Below are 15,243 nucleotides of genomic sequence, written 5' to 3' on the forward strand. Positions count from 1 at the left end.
AAGAGATGGGTAGAAGGCTTACGGCTGTCAAATTACAAAGATTAAAATGGAGCCTGACTCTTTATTACAGATAGTGATGTCACACTGAAGTGGCTACGTTTCTAAACAAGGGTCACAGTTCCAGTTACACCAAGCCCTCTTGCTGCAGTTTGTCCTGGTCTGGGCGCCCTCTTGTCTATACTTGCTTCATCTTCAAACTGAATGAGGAATTCCCTGTGCACACCTGTGACCTCGTGTTCCGACCAAGCTGCGGGAAGACTACAGAGTCAGCCTTAGGACAGGAATAAGCTCTGTTTAAATTCAAATATTCCCGCGGAGACAGGTTACCACCAACGGCTGAAGCCACTTCCCCTGAGCCAAGCGCCCTCCCGCCTCGCTGTCACTCAGCCACGAGGGGGCGCGGCCTTGGGAACTGTCCAATCACGGAGGTCGCTGGGGCCGGTGGGTGGGGTGACGCCCCTCAACGGAAGGGCCGTAGCTAATCGCTCTGGCTTTGCTCGTGGGTGCTCATCATCCCGTAGTGGTCTTTTTTCTCTGCCGCAGGCTCTGTTGTGCTGTGATCTACACGGGTCGTGGGAGTTGTAGGAAGGATTCAGGGAGACCCCGGAAACCTAGAAATGGTGAGTGTGCTTCCCTGGGTGTGGAGACGGTGAGGAGGGGCTGGTGGGAACCGGCCGGAAGCGGCCATGGCGGGACCCGGGCCTCCCCGCGGTCAACTTCGGAGTCCGCTGGCCCGAGTCCACCCGGGGCGCCGCTCGGACCTCAGTCCGCTCCGGCTCGCAGCGTGGGGGCGAGGCGGGGCCGGCAGCCGGGACCCCGGCCGTCCTGTCCCGTCCCTTGGTGCGCGGCGACGTCGGCCCTGACCCCGGAGCCTCTCTGCGCAGCTCTGCGCCCGCAGCCCCGCGTCTCCCCCAGGTTGTGCGGTGACCGCGGGAGGGTCGTTAGACTCGGGGTCTGGGCTTTATGCATGGGAGGAGCTGTGGTGTGTGAGGTCCCCCTTCCCTCCTTTCTCCCCAGCGCGACATGTTTTCTCTTGAGTTTTTCATATTTGGGGGGAGCGGGGTCTCAAATCCACAACCGTTTTACCAGCGTAGCTCTTCCTAGGGTTGGCGATAAATCCCTAAATTTCCAAATTCCTTTCGCATTCCCAAACGCCAGCTTCCTCTCTCTGATTCACAGCATATTCTACTGTTCGTCCGCCGTGGTGCGTTTCAAATAGCCTCAATATTTTGTTTATCCTTCTTAAGTAGAGCCACGGATGGGCTGTTTTTGAAAGCTTTAATTTTTTGTGTGTATTTTACATGAGAGGAAAGCCGAGAATGACCGCCTGGTACTATGTTGTATGAAATCCTTGTGCCTCTCGTCCCAGGATCTTTCCTGGGCCCAGACATCCTACGGAAAATGCTTTGGTTGGAGGTTCCGTTTTGAAACTTTCCTGGGTGATCTGTTCTGTCAGCCTTGCGCCTCCCTGCTTTTGTTGACCTGAAAAGATTTATTGCTTTATTTAAGTGTCCGTTTTCAGTAGGGGTAAATACATTTTAATTTAATCAATAGGCTTGAAAGATAGCATAAAACATTTCCAAAGAGGCGACAAAAGAGGTGAATTTCAGGGGTGAAAAGAAAGGTTCCAGTATTGCATTTCACTTAAGATACTGGTTTCACTCCCTCTTACCCTGACTGTAGTTGTTTCAGAGGGCTGTTCATTACTTTTGGATGATTTCAAATGAAATTCCAGGGTTTAGACTTGCAGACCAGAAGTGTTCAAGTATGATTAATTAATTACAAAACAAGTCTTGCCATGAAATAATAATTAACTGACATCTTTGCTGAAAGGAATATATATTTGGGATTTTCTGGTTGAACTAGTAAAGTGCGTTCCAGTTTTCTTTCCTCCTTTCCACATAAACACTGAGTCTGAGTGAATTTGCTGGATTGGTCAGTGTGTTTGTGTCATTAAAATGTAATAGTGGTGCCAAGTAACTCCAGTGTTGAGTATGGCCTGTGGTGGGTGAGCCAAACCAAGGCCCTCTCTGAGCATGCGCAGAGAGGTAGAAGTGAAGGCCAATTGGTTCTTCCTGGGGAACCTCTCCTTGTAGGTTTCCCACCTGCTCACACCCACTACAGAAGGAGTCTTTATGCTGAGAGAAGGTACAGAGCCCTGGAAAGGTGGGAGTTCAGGTGCTCCTGGGGAGGTGGAGGAGATTCGGTGATTTCTTTCTGCAGTTGTAATAGTGGTTTCTTCAGGTGCAGATGTATGCCTAAGTGTTGCATCCATAATGTTGGCGCATTCAGTGTAATTTGCGCCCAGGAAAGTCTATGGAAGTTGGTGTTCTGTCTCCTTGACAAAGGGTTTATGAATTTGGGAGTTCATTTGGGTCGGAACCTGCTGAGAAATTCCTCACTTGTGAGAATGGAAGCCTGGGGGAGGAAGGGCTCGCACGTGGCCAGGCAAGAGAAGAGTATGTGCAGCTGCCCGAGTTAATTTTGGGTCCCTACCCTTCTTCACCAGGGACTGACTCACTTCTAGGGGTTCTATCTCAGTTGGGAGTGTCTGGACCACAACTTTAAGAATGTATTTAACTTTCTGAATGTGGATTTTCGTTTTGAACGGTAGGGAAGCAGTGTGCTTATATCTCAACTGATTCAAATATTTGCTTTTCTTTCCTTTGGATTCCTTTATCTCTTGAATATTGTGGTCCTGTAATTCTTTTCCTTAGTAGTTCCCACATAACCCCTCTGCATCCACACAGTTTGCACTGTTTTATACATCTTGTATTACCACAGTACATTTATAACAATTACTGAACCAATAGTGATGCATTAAAGTCCACAGTTTTTATTATCAATGACTCTTTGTGTTATAGGATCTGTGGGTTTTGGTAAATGTTTATTGACACGTATCCATCATTTCTATATCCTATAGAGTAATTTCCCTTCCCTCAAAGTCCCTTATGCTTCATCTATTCATTCATCTCTCCCTTCAACCCCCAAATCCTTCAGAACCAAAGATCTTTTTCTGGCTCATAATAATGTCTTTTCCAGAATGTCATATACTTGGAATCTTGTGTTGCCTTGTCAGATTGGCTTCTTTCACTTAGCAATGTACTTTTAAGATTCCTTCATGTGTTTTCATGGCTTGATACCTCATTTCATTTTTTCACTGAACAATATTTCATCTTATTACAGTGGGAATGACACTGATTGTTTATCCATTCGACTCTTGAAGGACATCATGCTTAACTCTAACTCTTGCCCATTATGAATAAAACACCTAGAAACATTCATGTTTAGTCTTTTGTGTGTACTTAAGGTTTCCACTAATTTAGGTCTCTACCAAGGAATGTGATTGCTGGATCTTACTATATGTATAAGAGTATATTAAGTATTCATGGAAAATTCTTATCTTCCAATGTAGGCATACCAAATTTCATTCCCACCACCAAGGAATGATTACCAGCAGCTTCACATCTTCACTAATAGCTGGTGTTCTGAGTGTTTTGAATTTAGCCATTTAATAAGTGTGTAGTGACATATCATTGTTGGTTTTTTTGTAATTTCCCAAAGACATTTGCTGAGCATGTTTTCATATTGCTTATTTCCCATCTGTATATCTTGTTTGGTGTGTTGTCTGTTCAGATCTTTTTCCCATTTTTTTTTTCTTTTTCCCATTTTTAATTGAGTTGTTTGTCTTCTTACTGTTGAGTTTTAAGAATTATATATATATATTTTGTTTTGGGGTTTTTTAAGAATTATTTATTTGGTTGCACTGGGTCTTAGTTGCAGCTCACGGGCTCCTTAGTTGTGGCACATGGGCTTCTTAGTTGTGGCTCCAGGGCTCCTTAGTTGTGGCTCCAGAGCTCCTTAGTTGTGGTACACGGACTCCTTAGTTGTGGCATGCGAACTCTTAGTTGTGGCATGCATTTGGGATCTAGTGCCCTGACCAGCGATTGAACTCGGGCCCTCTGCATTGGGAGCACAGAGTCTTATCCACTGCGCCACCAGGGAAGTCCCCAAGAATTCTATGTATATTCTGGATACCAGTCATTTATCAGATATGTGTGTTACAAAGACATTCTCCTAGTCTGTGACTTGTCTTTTCGTTCTCTTAACACTTTCCCAGCACAGGAATTTTCCTTTTAATAAAGTGAGACTTATCATTTTTTCCCTTCTTGGTTTGTTTGTTTGTTTGTTTGTTTTTGGTGTTGTATCTAAGTATGATGTTAGCTGCAGGTGTCCTGTAGATGTTTTTCTCAAGAACAGAGAGTTCCCTTCTATTATTAGTTTGTTAACCATAAATGGATGTTGAATTGTATCAAATCTTTTTATGTTCATTTCCTCCCTCCTTTCATTTCTGATATTATTTCTGTTTTGCCTTCTCTTCTCTGTTATCTTGACTAGATGTCAATCAATTTTATTATAATTAATATTTTCTGCGGACCAGCTTCTGGTTTTGAAAAGTAGAAGAGTGGTTTTTTCTTTCAAAAATTTAAATATTTCACTCTACTCTCTTCCTGCTTGCATGGTTTCTGAAAAGAAGTCTGATTTAATTCTAATCTTTTTTCTCTATAAGTAAGGTGGGTTTCCCCTCTGGCTTTTTTTCACTATATTCTCTTTCTCTTTGATTTTTCTCTAGTTAGAATATGATATACTTGGTATGCATTTTTGACATGTAGTGTTCTTTAAGCTTTTTGGATCTACAGCATGCCATTTATGATTAATTTTAGGAAAATCTCAATGATTATTACTTCACTCATTTTTTCTTTTCCTTTCTATGTATCTTTATTTGTTTTTTTAGATATTCCCATTTTGTGTATTTTAAACCTTCTGTCATTGCTCTACAGTTCATGGATATTGTGTTCTGTCTTGTTTGTTTTGTTTTTGTTTTTTTGGCTTTGTGTTAGCCTCTGGTGAAATATATTGTTTTCAGTACAGGCCTTGTTAAGAACAGAGTATTTGGTATTTTTTATTATTATTATTACTTTTTTTGATGTGGACATTTTGTAAAGTCTTTATTAAATTTTGTTATGATATTATTTCTGTTTTTATGTTTTGATTTTTTGGCTGCGAGGCATATGGGATCTTAGCTCCCCAACCAGGGATCAAACCCACACCCCCTGCATTGGAAGGTGAAGTCTTAACCACTGGACCACCAGGGAAGCCCCTGGTGCTTATTTTTACATGCCATCTTTAGTTCTTCTTTCCCAGTTTTAGAGAGAGTGTTTTGCCTGTGACCTCAATGCTCTGATGGGTCTAAGAAGACTTGTTCAAGTTTTTTTCATTTTTTTTCTTTGAGGCCAGGAATGATGACTTCTAAGTTCCTTAAATGCCAGATTAGAACCTGTAAGTCTCTGTCTTCAATTTTTGATGATTGATTGCTGACTGCTTTAAAACCTCATTCATTCTCTTTACCCTTTTACCCACATCTATACAAAGTGATCAGAAAGCCTTAGTCCTTCTTCCATTGGCACTGGCAAGAGATTCAATCCTCTTAAGATCCTGCTCTTGTGTGTGAACCCTCATCCTAACCCAGCCCCTAACTTCAGTTTTTAAAAAGTCCAATTACCTTTCCTTGCTTGTGAAGCCATTTCTTGAAAGCTCTGGAGAGGCCTGCCTTACTTTCCTCAGATAACTCAATTATTTAGGTAATAAAACCTTTCATACACTATTGGCAATGTGTGCTGTCATCAGCAAAGGGATTCCTGTCCCCAGGGGTCAAGCTGTCATGTTCCTGTAAACCTTGTGGGAGCTTGGAAATTAGAGAAGTTGGCAGGGCAGCCTCTAGAGTGGCTGGTCAGGAAATAACTTCCTCCTGCAGTTTGAAAATGGAGATTTTATGTTCTTTAGGGGGAAAGCACTGTTGAATCCTTTGTGTATTTCATACTTATGGGCAGATTCACCATCAAACCCTTGTGATTTTCAGTGAATGCACTTGCAATCTACAACTCTTAATCTGTTCCTCAAGGTTAGAAAGACACAGGACACTGTGTTCTAGATCTGCCATAAAGAGCTCTTCTGGCATATTGTCTCACTCTGTGTGCCTATGTATGCCTCTAAGCAGCCCTGAGGCACATGAGTATAGGAATTTTGTGGTCTGTGTTTTCATGCTATCTTCCTACTGTCTGCGCCATTTAACTGTAAGTGCCAATTAACTTTCTAGTGCATCAGATCAAACAAAGAGAAAGGAAAAACTGAGTCTGTGGTAAATGTTACACAAGTTAACAGCACTATTTCCCCACAAGAGTATTTTCTTTCTGTCATCTACATCTGACTACTTATAAAGGCCTGGATTACTTTACGGCCAAATTGGCCAGCTGGGTCCTATTAAAAGTTTTACGGTTTTCTTGGACTCTTTTGTTTGGTGATGGGAGTAGAAAAAAAAGCTTCTAGTTCAGCACTATGTTCTTATTCATAAAAGTTTGTGCAGATTTGACCCTCTGCCTCATAAATGCTATAAATGGTACGTAAAAGGAAGGAGATGAAAGAGTTTTTCCTCACAAGGTATTGATGGTCTTAAAATGGGAACATTTGTTTCATTTGTATATCATGTCTGTCATTTCCCAACATGTTCTGGACCCTGCTGTTAGTGAGAAATGAGATGTAATGTGATCAGAGTAAATATTTCCATGTTCATTATGCTGCTAAATTTGTGAGGAAGTATAGACAGAGTAAGTTGCTGATAATCAAGTCATAGAATAAATGTTTGGATATGACAGAATCATACATAACCTTCATATAAATAGTGTATAGGGCTTCCCTGGTGGCACAGCGGTTAAGAAACTGCCTGCCAATGCAGGGGACATGGGTTCGATCCCTGGCCCAGGAAGATCCCACGTGCCACGGAGCAACTAAGCCTGTGTGCCACAACTACTGAGCCTGCGCTCTAGAGCCCACGTGCCACAACTACTGAAGCCTGTGCGCCTAGAGCCTGTGCTCTGCAACAAGAGAAGCCACCACAATGGGAAGCTTGCACACTGCAATGAAGAGTAGCCCCTGCTTGCTGCAACTAGAGAAAGCCCACGCGCAGCAACGAAGACCCAACACAGCCAAAAATAAACACAAAACAAAACAAAACAAAAATGGTGTATAGATGTCTAGTCCTGTCAGTGTCATGCATCCTGCTATACACATATTTGGGGTATTTTAGGACTCGGTAGCCTTTGAAGATGTGGCTGTGAATTTCACCCTGGAGGAGTGGGCTTTACTGAATCCTTCACAGAAGAAACTCTACAGAGATGTGATGCGGGAAACCTTCAGAAACCTGGCCTCAGTAGGTAAGGGTGACAGCTTTCCTTTACTTTGTCAATTAGGGAACAAATGTTTCATGTTCATTGATGGTCTTCCAAGATGTCCTATGTGGAAGGGAGGATGTTGGTATATAAACTAGGCCTGGTCACAGCCAACAATGAATATAGAATCTAATAATTGTTCTATAATTTCTAATATTTTGGAATCGTTTTTCTTCATCTGCAATTTAGGGAAAAAATGGGAGGATCATGACATTGAAGATCAGTACAAAAACCAGGGGAGAAAACTAAGGTAAGTCACACTCACAACAGAAAGTAGTGCCTTATATGAGGGTCCTGGTATGTGATGAAATTTTAAAAGAAGGGACCTAAACACATAATGCCTGCTTCACATTTATTTATTCTCAGAAAAATTTTCCCCCAAATACTTTCTAATATGTGACATAGATGTTTAGTGTTTGGAAAATAGTTCTCTTGGAAACAGTATTAACAAGCCCTATATGTGAATATCAATGTTTTGATAATTCCAAGAGTGAAGTCTTCTTGCAGGTCATTTCTTATATTCAATCAAAAACAATTCAGACAAGGGAGATAACCTACACTTTTGCTATAGATCATAAAAATGTAGTTCAAATATCCTACTAATAAATATTAAATTGTTGGTAAAGAAATCATTACTAACGTGATTCTCATTTTTTACAGAAGTCATGTTGTAGAGAGACTCTGTGAAATTAAAGAGGGTAGTCAATGTGCAGGAAACTTCAGCCTTATTCCAAAACTCAGTCTGAACAAGAAAACTACTAGAGTGAAACTACATGAATGCAGTGCATGTGGAAAAGTCTTTATGCATCATTCATCCCTTAATAGGCATATGAACCATCATAGTGGGCACAAACTGTATGAGTATCAGAAATATGAAGAGAAGCCATATAAATGTAAGGAATGTGGTAAAGCCTTCAGTTATCTTCAGTGTTTTGAAAAACATGAAAGAAAACACAGTGGACAGGAGAACTATAAATGTAAGGAATGTGGGAAAGCTTTTCGTTTTCGCACATCCTTTCGAACACATAAAAGGATTCATACAGGAGAAAAGCCATATGAATGTAAAGAATGTGGGAAATCCTTTATGTGGCTCACAACCTTTCAAAGGCACGTGATAACGCACACTGGAGACACTCCTTATAAATGTAAGGAATGTGGGAAACCCTTTAAGTGGCTCACAACCTTTCGGAGACACATGATAACACACACCGGAGATGCTCCTTATAAATGTAAGGAATGTGGGAAAGTCTTTATTTTTTTAAGTGCACTACGAATACATGAAAAAACCCACATGGGAGAGAAACCCTATCAATGTAAACAATGTGGAAAAACCTTTAGATATAGTCGAACTTTTCAAACACATGAAAGGACTCACACAGGAGAGAAACCCTATGAATGTAAGCAATGTGGTAAAGCTTTTATTTCCCGTATAGGAATACAAAACCATGAAAGAAATCACGATGGAAAGAAATTCTATGAATGTAAAAAATGTAGTAAAGCATTCAGTTATTCCAGTTCTCTTCGAAAACATGAAAGAACTCATACTGGAGAGAAACCCTATGAATGTAAGGAATGTGGAAAAGGTTTTATTTTTCTCTCAAGCCTTCGAGCACACATGATAAGTCACTCTGGAGATGGACCTTATAAATGTAAGGAATGTGAGAAAGCATTCATTACTCCCAGTTCATTTCAAATACATGTAAGGACTCACACAGGAGAGAAGCCTTATAAATGTAAACAATGTGGGAAAACTTTCAGTTGGCCCACTTCCATTCGCAGACATGAAAAAAGTCACAGTGGAGAGAAACCCTATGAGTGTAGGCAATGTGGTAAAACCTTCAGTTGTCCCAGATCCTTTCAAAGCCATGAAAGGAGACACAGTGGAGAAAAGCCCTATGAATGTAAAAAATGTGGTAAAGCCTTCAGTTGTCCAAATTCCTGTCGAAAACATGAAAGAAGTCATGGTGGAGAGAAACCTTATGAATGTAAAGAATGTGGGAAAACCTTCAGTTCTCTCACCAAATTTCAAAGACATGTGATGAAGCACACTGGAGATGGACCTTATAAATGTAAGGAGTGTGGGAAAGTCTTTGATTGTCCCAATTACTTTCGAAGTCATGAAAGGATTCACAGTGTAGAAAAACCCTATGAATGTAAGGAATGTTGTAAAGCCTTCAGTACTCCTAGGTCCCTTCGAAGACATGAAAGAACTCATACTGGAGAGAAACCTCATGCATGTAAGGAATGTGGTAAAGCCTTCAGTTATCCCAGTTTCCTTCAAAAACATGAAAGAAGTCATACTGGGGAGAAACCCTACCAATGTAAACAATGTGGTAAAGCCGTCAGTTATCTCAGTTCCCTTCGAAGTCATGAAAGAACTCATAGTGGAGAGAAACCCTATGAATGTAAGGAATGTGGGAAAGCATTCATTTTTCTCTCAAAATTTCGTTTACACATGATAAAGCACACTGGAGTTGGACCTTATACATGTAAGAAATGTGGGAAAGCCTTCGATTGTCCCAGTTCATTACGAAACCATGAAAGAACTCACACTGGAGAGAAACAGTATGAATGTAAGAATTGTAGCAAAGCCTTCAGTCGTCTCCGTTCTTTACGAAACCATGAAAGAACTCATGTTGGAGAGTAGTGCTACGAATGTAAGAAAGTGGGAAAGCCTTCAGTTCTATCACTCAATTTTCAAGACGTGGTGAAGCACACTGGAGATGGACCTAATAATGTAAGGAATGTGGGAAGGCCTTCGATTTCTTCAGTTCATTATGAAATCATGAAAGAACTCACACTGGAGAGAAACCACACGAATGTGAAAATTATAGGTAAGCCTTCGATTGTCCCAGTTCTGTTCAAAACCATGAAAACACTCATAATGGAAAGGAGGCCTATGAATGTCAGGAATGTAGGAGAACCTTCCATTTTCCCAGTTCATTCTGAATACAAAAAATAGAATTCACACTGGAGAGAAACCCTGTGAATGCAAACTATATGGTAAAGCCCTCAGCAATTCCTATTATGTTCAAATACATGAAAGAACTCTTACCAAAAACTGAACATAAGGAATATTGGAAAGCCTTTATCACACAACATTTTAAGGACACAAGACGGTGCACACCATGTAAGTGTGAGGAATTGGGGAAGTCTTCAGTCCCGTTTTCTTGGGAAAGAACTCACTCTAGAGAGAATTCTGTTAAATGTAAACAATATATGAAAACCTTCATTTGCCCTACATCCTTACAAAACCATGTGAGAATGTACACTGGATAGATACCATGTAACTGAAAAGTAAAATAAACTATTCAGTTGAAACAAATATTTTTGTAGTCATGTGAAAACTGCACTGGAAAAAATTCATGTTAATATAAGTAATATGGGTAAGCCTGGTACAAATTAATTCATGTAGAATACTCAAGGTTACAATATGGAAGAAGTGTTATAAACTTTAAACATATATTGTCCTTATCAGTGGCACATTCTTTTTTTTTTTTTTTTCTCCCTCTTGCATCTCCCTCCCTCCCACCCTCCCCGTCCCACCCCTCTAGGTGGTCACAAAGCACTGAGCTGATCTCCCTGTGCTATGTGGCTGCTTCCCACTAGTTATCTATTTTACATTTGGTAGTGTATATATGTCCATGACACTCTCTTACCCTGTCACATCTCACCCCACCCCCTCCCCATATCCTCAAGTCCATTCTCTAGTAGGTCTGTGCAGTGGCACATTCTTAAAGTTATTTTCTGTTGTATGGAGTAGTACTTACTTTTGCAAGTAAATATTGAGATAAGATAATTCTGTAGGTACCCTTTAGGCAGTCATTCCTAAGTTTAATAGGTAATTTTATCCTTTACTCAGTAAAATTTTTGTTTTTATTTTGAAGACTCTTTGATCCATGGGTGAATTGAAGTATATTTCTAATATGTAAGTGGGTTTAATTTTTATATAATACTTTTCTGCAAATAAGGGAACACTGAAAAATGACACTTTGGTACTTGTTTGTTTATTGTACTGGCCTCCTGCGGCAAGTACTCAACATCCCTTATACATTATATACATATTCCACCTTTATTTCTTAAGAGAAAACTAACTTTTCATTGGCCTGAAGAGCTTTATTCCATTTCTTTGCTAACAGTGAGTTGGCATATATTTGTAAGTATGCAAAGTTCATCATATACTCTCATGTGAATTATTGTTTTCATCTTTTGTCATTTGTTATTTGTCATTCCTTCTGGCTGGGATTTGGGCTATGGAATTTGCATTAAGAGAGACCTGTGAGAGGACAATAAAATTTAGAGTTGGTGATGACCCTTTTTGACTCTGTTATCTCAATGTGAGTAATGTTGTGAACTATATTTTCTAGACTCTGTTGCTTTTATGGTCCCATGTTAGAATTCACCAAAGCCTAATTTACAGGTAATTTGAAATGCAGATGTGAAATAGGATTAGGTAGATTTTGGAGCCACCTGTACGGAAAGAGACACACAAGAAGCATAGGGCCTTTGCAGACACTTGCTTCCAGCTCATTTTCCTCATTTTTTGCTCTGCCAGTCAGGAATATCCTCAAAACTGAAGAGAGTTCAAGACGGTGGAGTAAGAAGACCCTGAGCTCACCTCCTCCCATGGGCACACCAAAATTACAACTGTTTACCAAGCAACTATTGATGAGAAAGACCTGAACAGTAGCAGAAAAGATCTTCTACAAGTAAAGATAGGAAGAAGGACCCACAACAAGACCAGTAGAAAGTGTGGAGAAACGTTACAGTCAAGACCCATTACCCACAAACAGGAGGATGATTACAATTGCAGAAGTTGTCCCAAGGAGCAAGGGGGTCCAAACCCCACATCTTGCTCCCCAGCCTAGGGGTCCTGCACTGGAAAGACAAGCCCCCAGAACATTTGGCATTGCAGACCAACGGGGCTTACTTTCAGGAGAGTCAGAGGGCTGTAGGAAATAGAGACTTCACCCTTCAGGGACGCACATAACATGTCATGTGCTCCAAAATCCAGGGCAAAAGCAGTAATTTGAAAGGAGCCTAGGTTTGACCCACCTGCTGATCTTGGAGAGACTCCTGGAGAAGCAGGAGGCAACTGATGCTTACTCTCGGGTCATAGACACTGTGACAGCCCTTTGGGGGAGCTCATTCTACCACAAGGATACTGGTGCTGACAAGTGTGGTTTTGGAATCATCCTTCTAGCTTATTAGCACAAGCGACCTGCACTATCCACCAGCCTGTTGGCACCGGTATTGGGATACCTCAGGCCAAGCAGCTAGCCAGGTGGGGACACAGCCCCACCCACCATATGGCCAGCTGCCTTAAGACACGTTGAGCCCCCAGTTGCCCTGGCACTGGCCCTGGGACCCCTGAGGCCCCACAGCCAGCTGTTGGGACCCAACCCCATATATGAGTGGGCCTACACCAGGATACAGCCCCATTCACCAGCGGGCCAGTACCAGCTTTGAGACACTCCAGACCTTGTAGCCATCTGTGACAGAAATAAGCCCTGCTCACCAGTGGTCTGACACCAACTCTGAGACCCCCAGCTTACTGCAGCCAAAGACCTCAGGATCTGGCTCCACCCATCAGTGAGCTGGCATTAACCCCAGGATCCCCTGAGCCTCAGCCCCACCCCCCAGCTCTAAGACACCTTGGACCCTTCAGCCAGCCACTGTGGGATTTAGCCCCAGTCACCACCAGGCTGACACTAGATTCGGGGGTCCCAGGCCCATGACCTCCCACCCTGGAAACTAGCTCCACCCACCAGTGGGCCAGCACTGGCCCTCGGACCCCCTGGGGCTCTATAGCCAGCCACCTCATGTCCTGACCCTGCCTACCAACAGTCAGCAACCTCCGCACAAGGCAGGACCTGGCAACCAACTGGACCAAGGGCCAGCCACACCTAGTCAGCCCGCTACACGAGAAGGACCCACATAGGGGGCATACCTAGAGCATATAGCTCTGGTGTCCAGAGGAGAGAGCACTGCACACATAGGACGTCTCCTACAAAAGGCCACTTCCCCAAGGTCTGGAAACAAGCAATGTGCCAAATACATAGAAATTTAAAAACGCAAATTAGGCAAAGTGAGGTGACAGGAATATGTTCCAAACAAGGAACAAGATAAAACCCCAGAAGTAGAACTAAGGAAGCAGGAATAAGCAATCTGCTTGTTCAAGGTAATGATCATAAAGATGCTCAAAGAACTTGGGAGAATGGGTGAACAGAGTGAGAAATTAGTCATTTTAAACAAAAATTTTAAAAATACAAAGAACCAAACAGTTGAAGAATACAGTAAGTGATATTTTTAAATACACTAGAAAGAATCAGTAGTAGATTAGATGATACAGAGGAATGAATCAGCAAACTGGAAGACAGGGTAGTGGAAATCACTCAATCTGAACAGAAAATAAGGAAAAAAAATTTTTTAAATGACAGTTTAAGAGACTTCTGAGACAACAACAAGCATACTAACATTCTCATTATAGGAGTCCCAGAAAGAAAGGAGAGAAAATGGGCAGAAAACATATTTGAAGACATAATAGCCAAGAACTTCCCTAACCTGGTAAGGAAACAGACATCCAGGTTCAGGAATTACAGTCCCAAAAGGACCAATCTAATCCATATATATATATATTATTATATATATTTATAATATTATAATATATATAATGGAATATTACTCAACCATAAAAAAGAATGAAATTTTGCCATTTGCAACATTGTGGATGGGCCTAGAAGGTATTATCCTAAGTGAAATAAGTCTGACAGAGAAAGACAAATACTGTATAATCTCACTTACTTTTGGAATCTAAAAAACAAAACAAATGAACAAACAGCAAAATAGAAACAGAGTTACAGATACTGTGTCAAACAGGTAGTTGGCAGAGGGGGAAGAGGTAAGGGAGGAAAGAAATAGGTGAGGGAGACTAAGAGGTGCAACTTAGAGTTGCAAAATGAGTCACAGGTATGAAATGTACGGTGTGGGAAATGTAGTCAATAATTATATCTTTGTATGGTGAGAGATTGTAAGTAATCTTATATTAGTGATCATATTGAAATGTATAGGAATATTGAAACACCATGTTGTGTAACAGGAACTAACAGTGTTATAGGTCATTTATATTTCAAAAACAAACTCATAAAGAGATCAGATTTGTGATTACCAGAAGCAAGGTGTGAGGGGGAGGGGGAAATTGAAGGAAGGCAGTCAAAAGGTACAAACTTTCTGTTATAAAATAATTGTACTAGGGATGTAATGTACAACATGAGAAAGTTGTTAAAGAGAGTAAATCCTAAGAGTTCTCATCAAAAGGAAAAAAATTTTTTCTATTTCTTTAAAATTTTGTATCTATATGAAATGAAGGATGTTCACTAACCTTATTGTGATAATCCTTTCATGGTGTATATAAGTTAAATCATACTGTACACTTTAAATTTATACACCGCTGTATGTCAGTTATATCTCAATAAAACTGGAAAAAAAGAGAATATCCTCAAAACCACCACAGACTGTTTGACTTCCATTTGATCAGAGCTGTAGACTTCCACAGTGTTTTCCAAAGTTCAACATGGAAGATTCAGCACAGTTTGGATTTTCCTGCAAGCCCACTGTGTCCATCTGGCAAGAAATTTAGACTGTCGTGGTTGGGAATATCCTCTGAACACTGTTCTCTAGACTGTATTCATATAAACTCTAATTTGTAATAACACCTTGGTCTGTTAATACTGCTGTTGACTTTGTGCTCCTGATTCCCCTTTGTGTTGCAGTCCAAAAGAACTACCTGGGAGTTTGTTCGTGTTCTTCACTGTGCAGTGACTGCTCAGACCCAGTCCTTCCATGTAGAATCAGCACCTTCCTCATATCGGGCAGATTCTCAGTGTTTCCTTTTACTCACATCTGAGTGTAATCCCTGAATATGTTTTCAGTTCTCTTTGTATAAGATTCAAAGTAT

The 15,243-nt window shown here is 41.0% G+C and overlaps 1 protein-coding gene across 2 annotated transcripts; it reads left to right on the forward strand.

Moving 5' to 3' along the window:
• The first annotated feature begins 454 nt into the window (after nucleotides 1–454).
• LOC102997470 (zinc finger protein 709-like) lies at nucleotides 455–14,975 on the forward strand. Of its 2 annotated transcripts, XR_009007094.1 has the most exons (5): nucleotides 455–620; nucleotides 7,145–7,271; nucleotides 7,476–7,536; nucleotides 7,947–10,120; nucleotides 11,842–14,975. XR_009007094.1 is itself a non-coding variant. In XM_007171931.3 (4 exons), exons 1-4 carry the CDS (start codon nucleotides 618–620, stop codon nucleotides 9,931–9,933), a joined length of 2,178 nt encoding a protein of 725 aa, XP_007171993.2. In that variant the 5' UTR covers nucleotides 455–617; the 3' UTR covers nucleotides 9,934–11,599. The 2 variants fall into 2 exon arrangements, 1 of the variants encoding a protein (XP_007171993.2); XM_007171931.3 differs by lacking the exon at nucleotides 11,842–14,975 and having other exon boundaries at nucleotides 7,947–11,599.
• The last annotated feature ends 268 nt before the right edge of the window (nucleotides 14,976–15,243 follow it).

Source organism: Balaenoptera acutorostrata, chromosome 2 (genome assembly GCF_949987535.1).
Source record: "Balaenoptera acutorostrata chromosome 2, mBalAcu1.1, whole genome shotgun sequence".
Lineage (NCBI taxonomy): Eukaryota > Metazoa > Chordata > Mammalia > Artiodactyla > Balaenopteridae > Balaenoptera > Balaenoptera acutorostrata.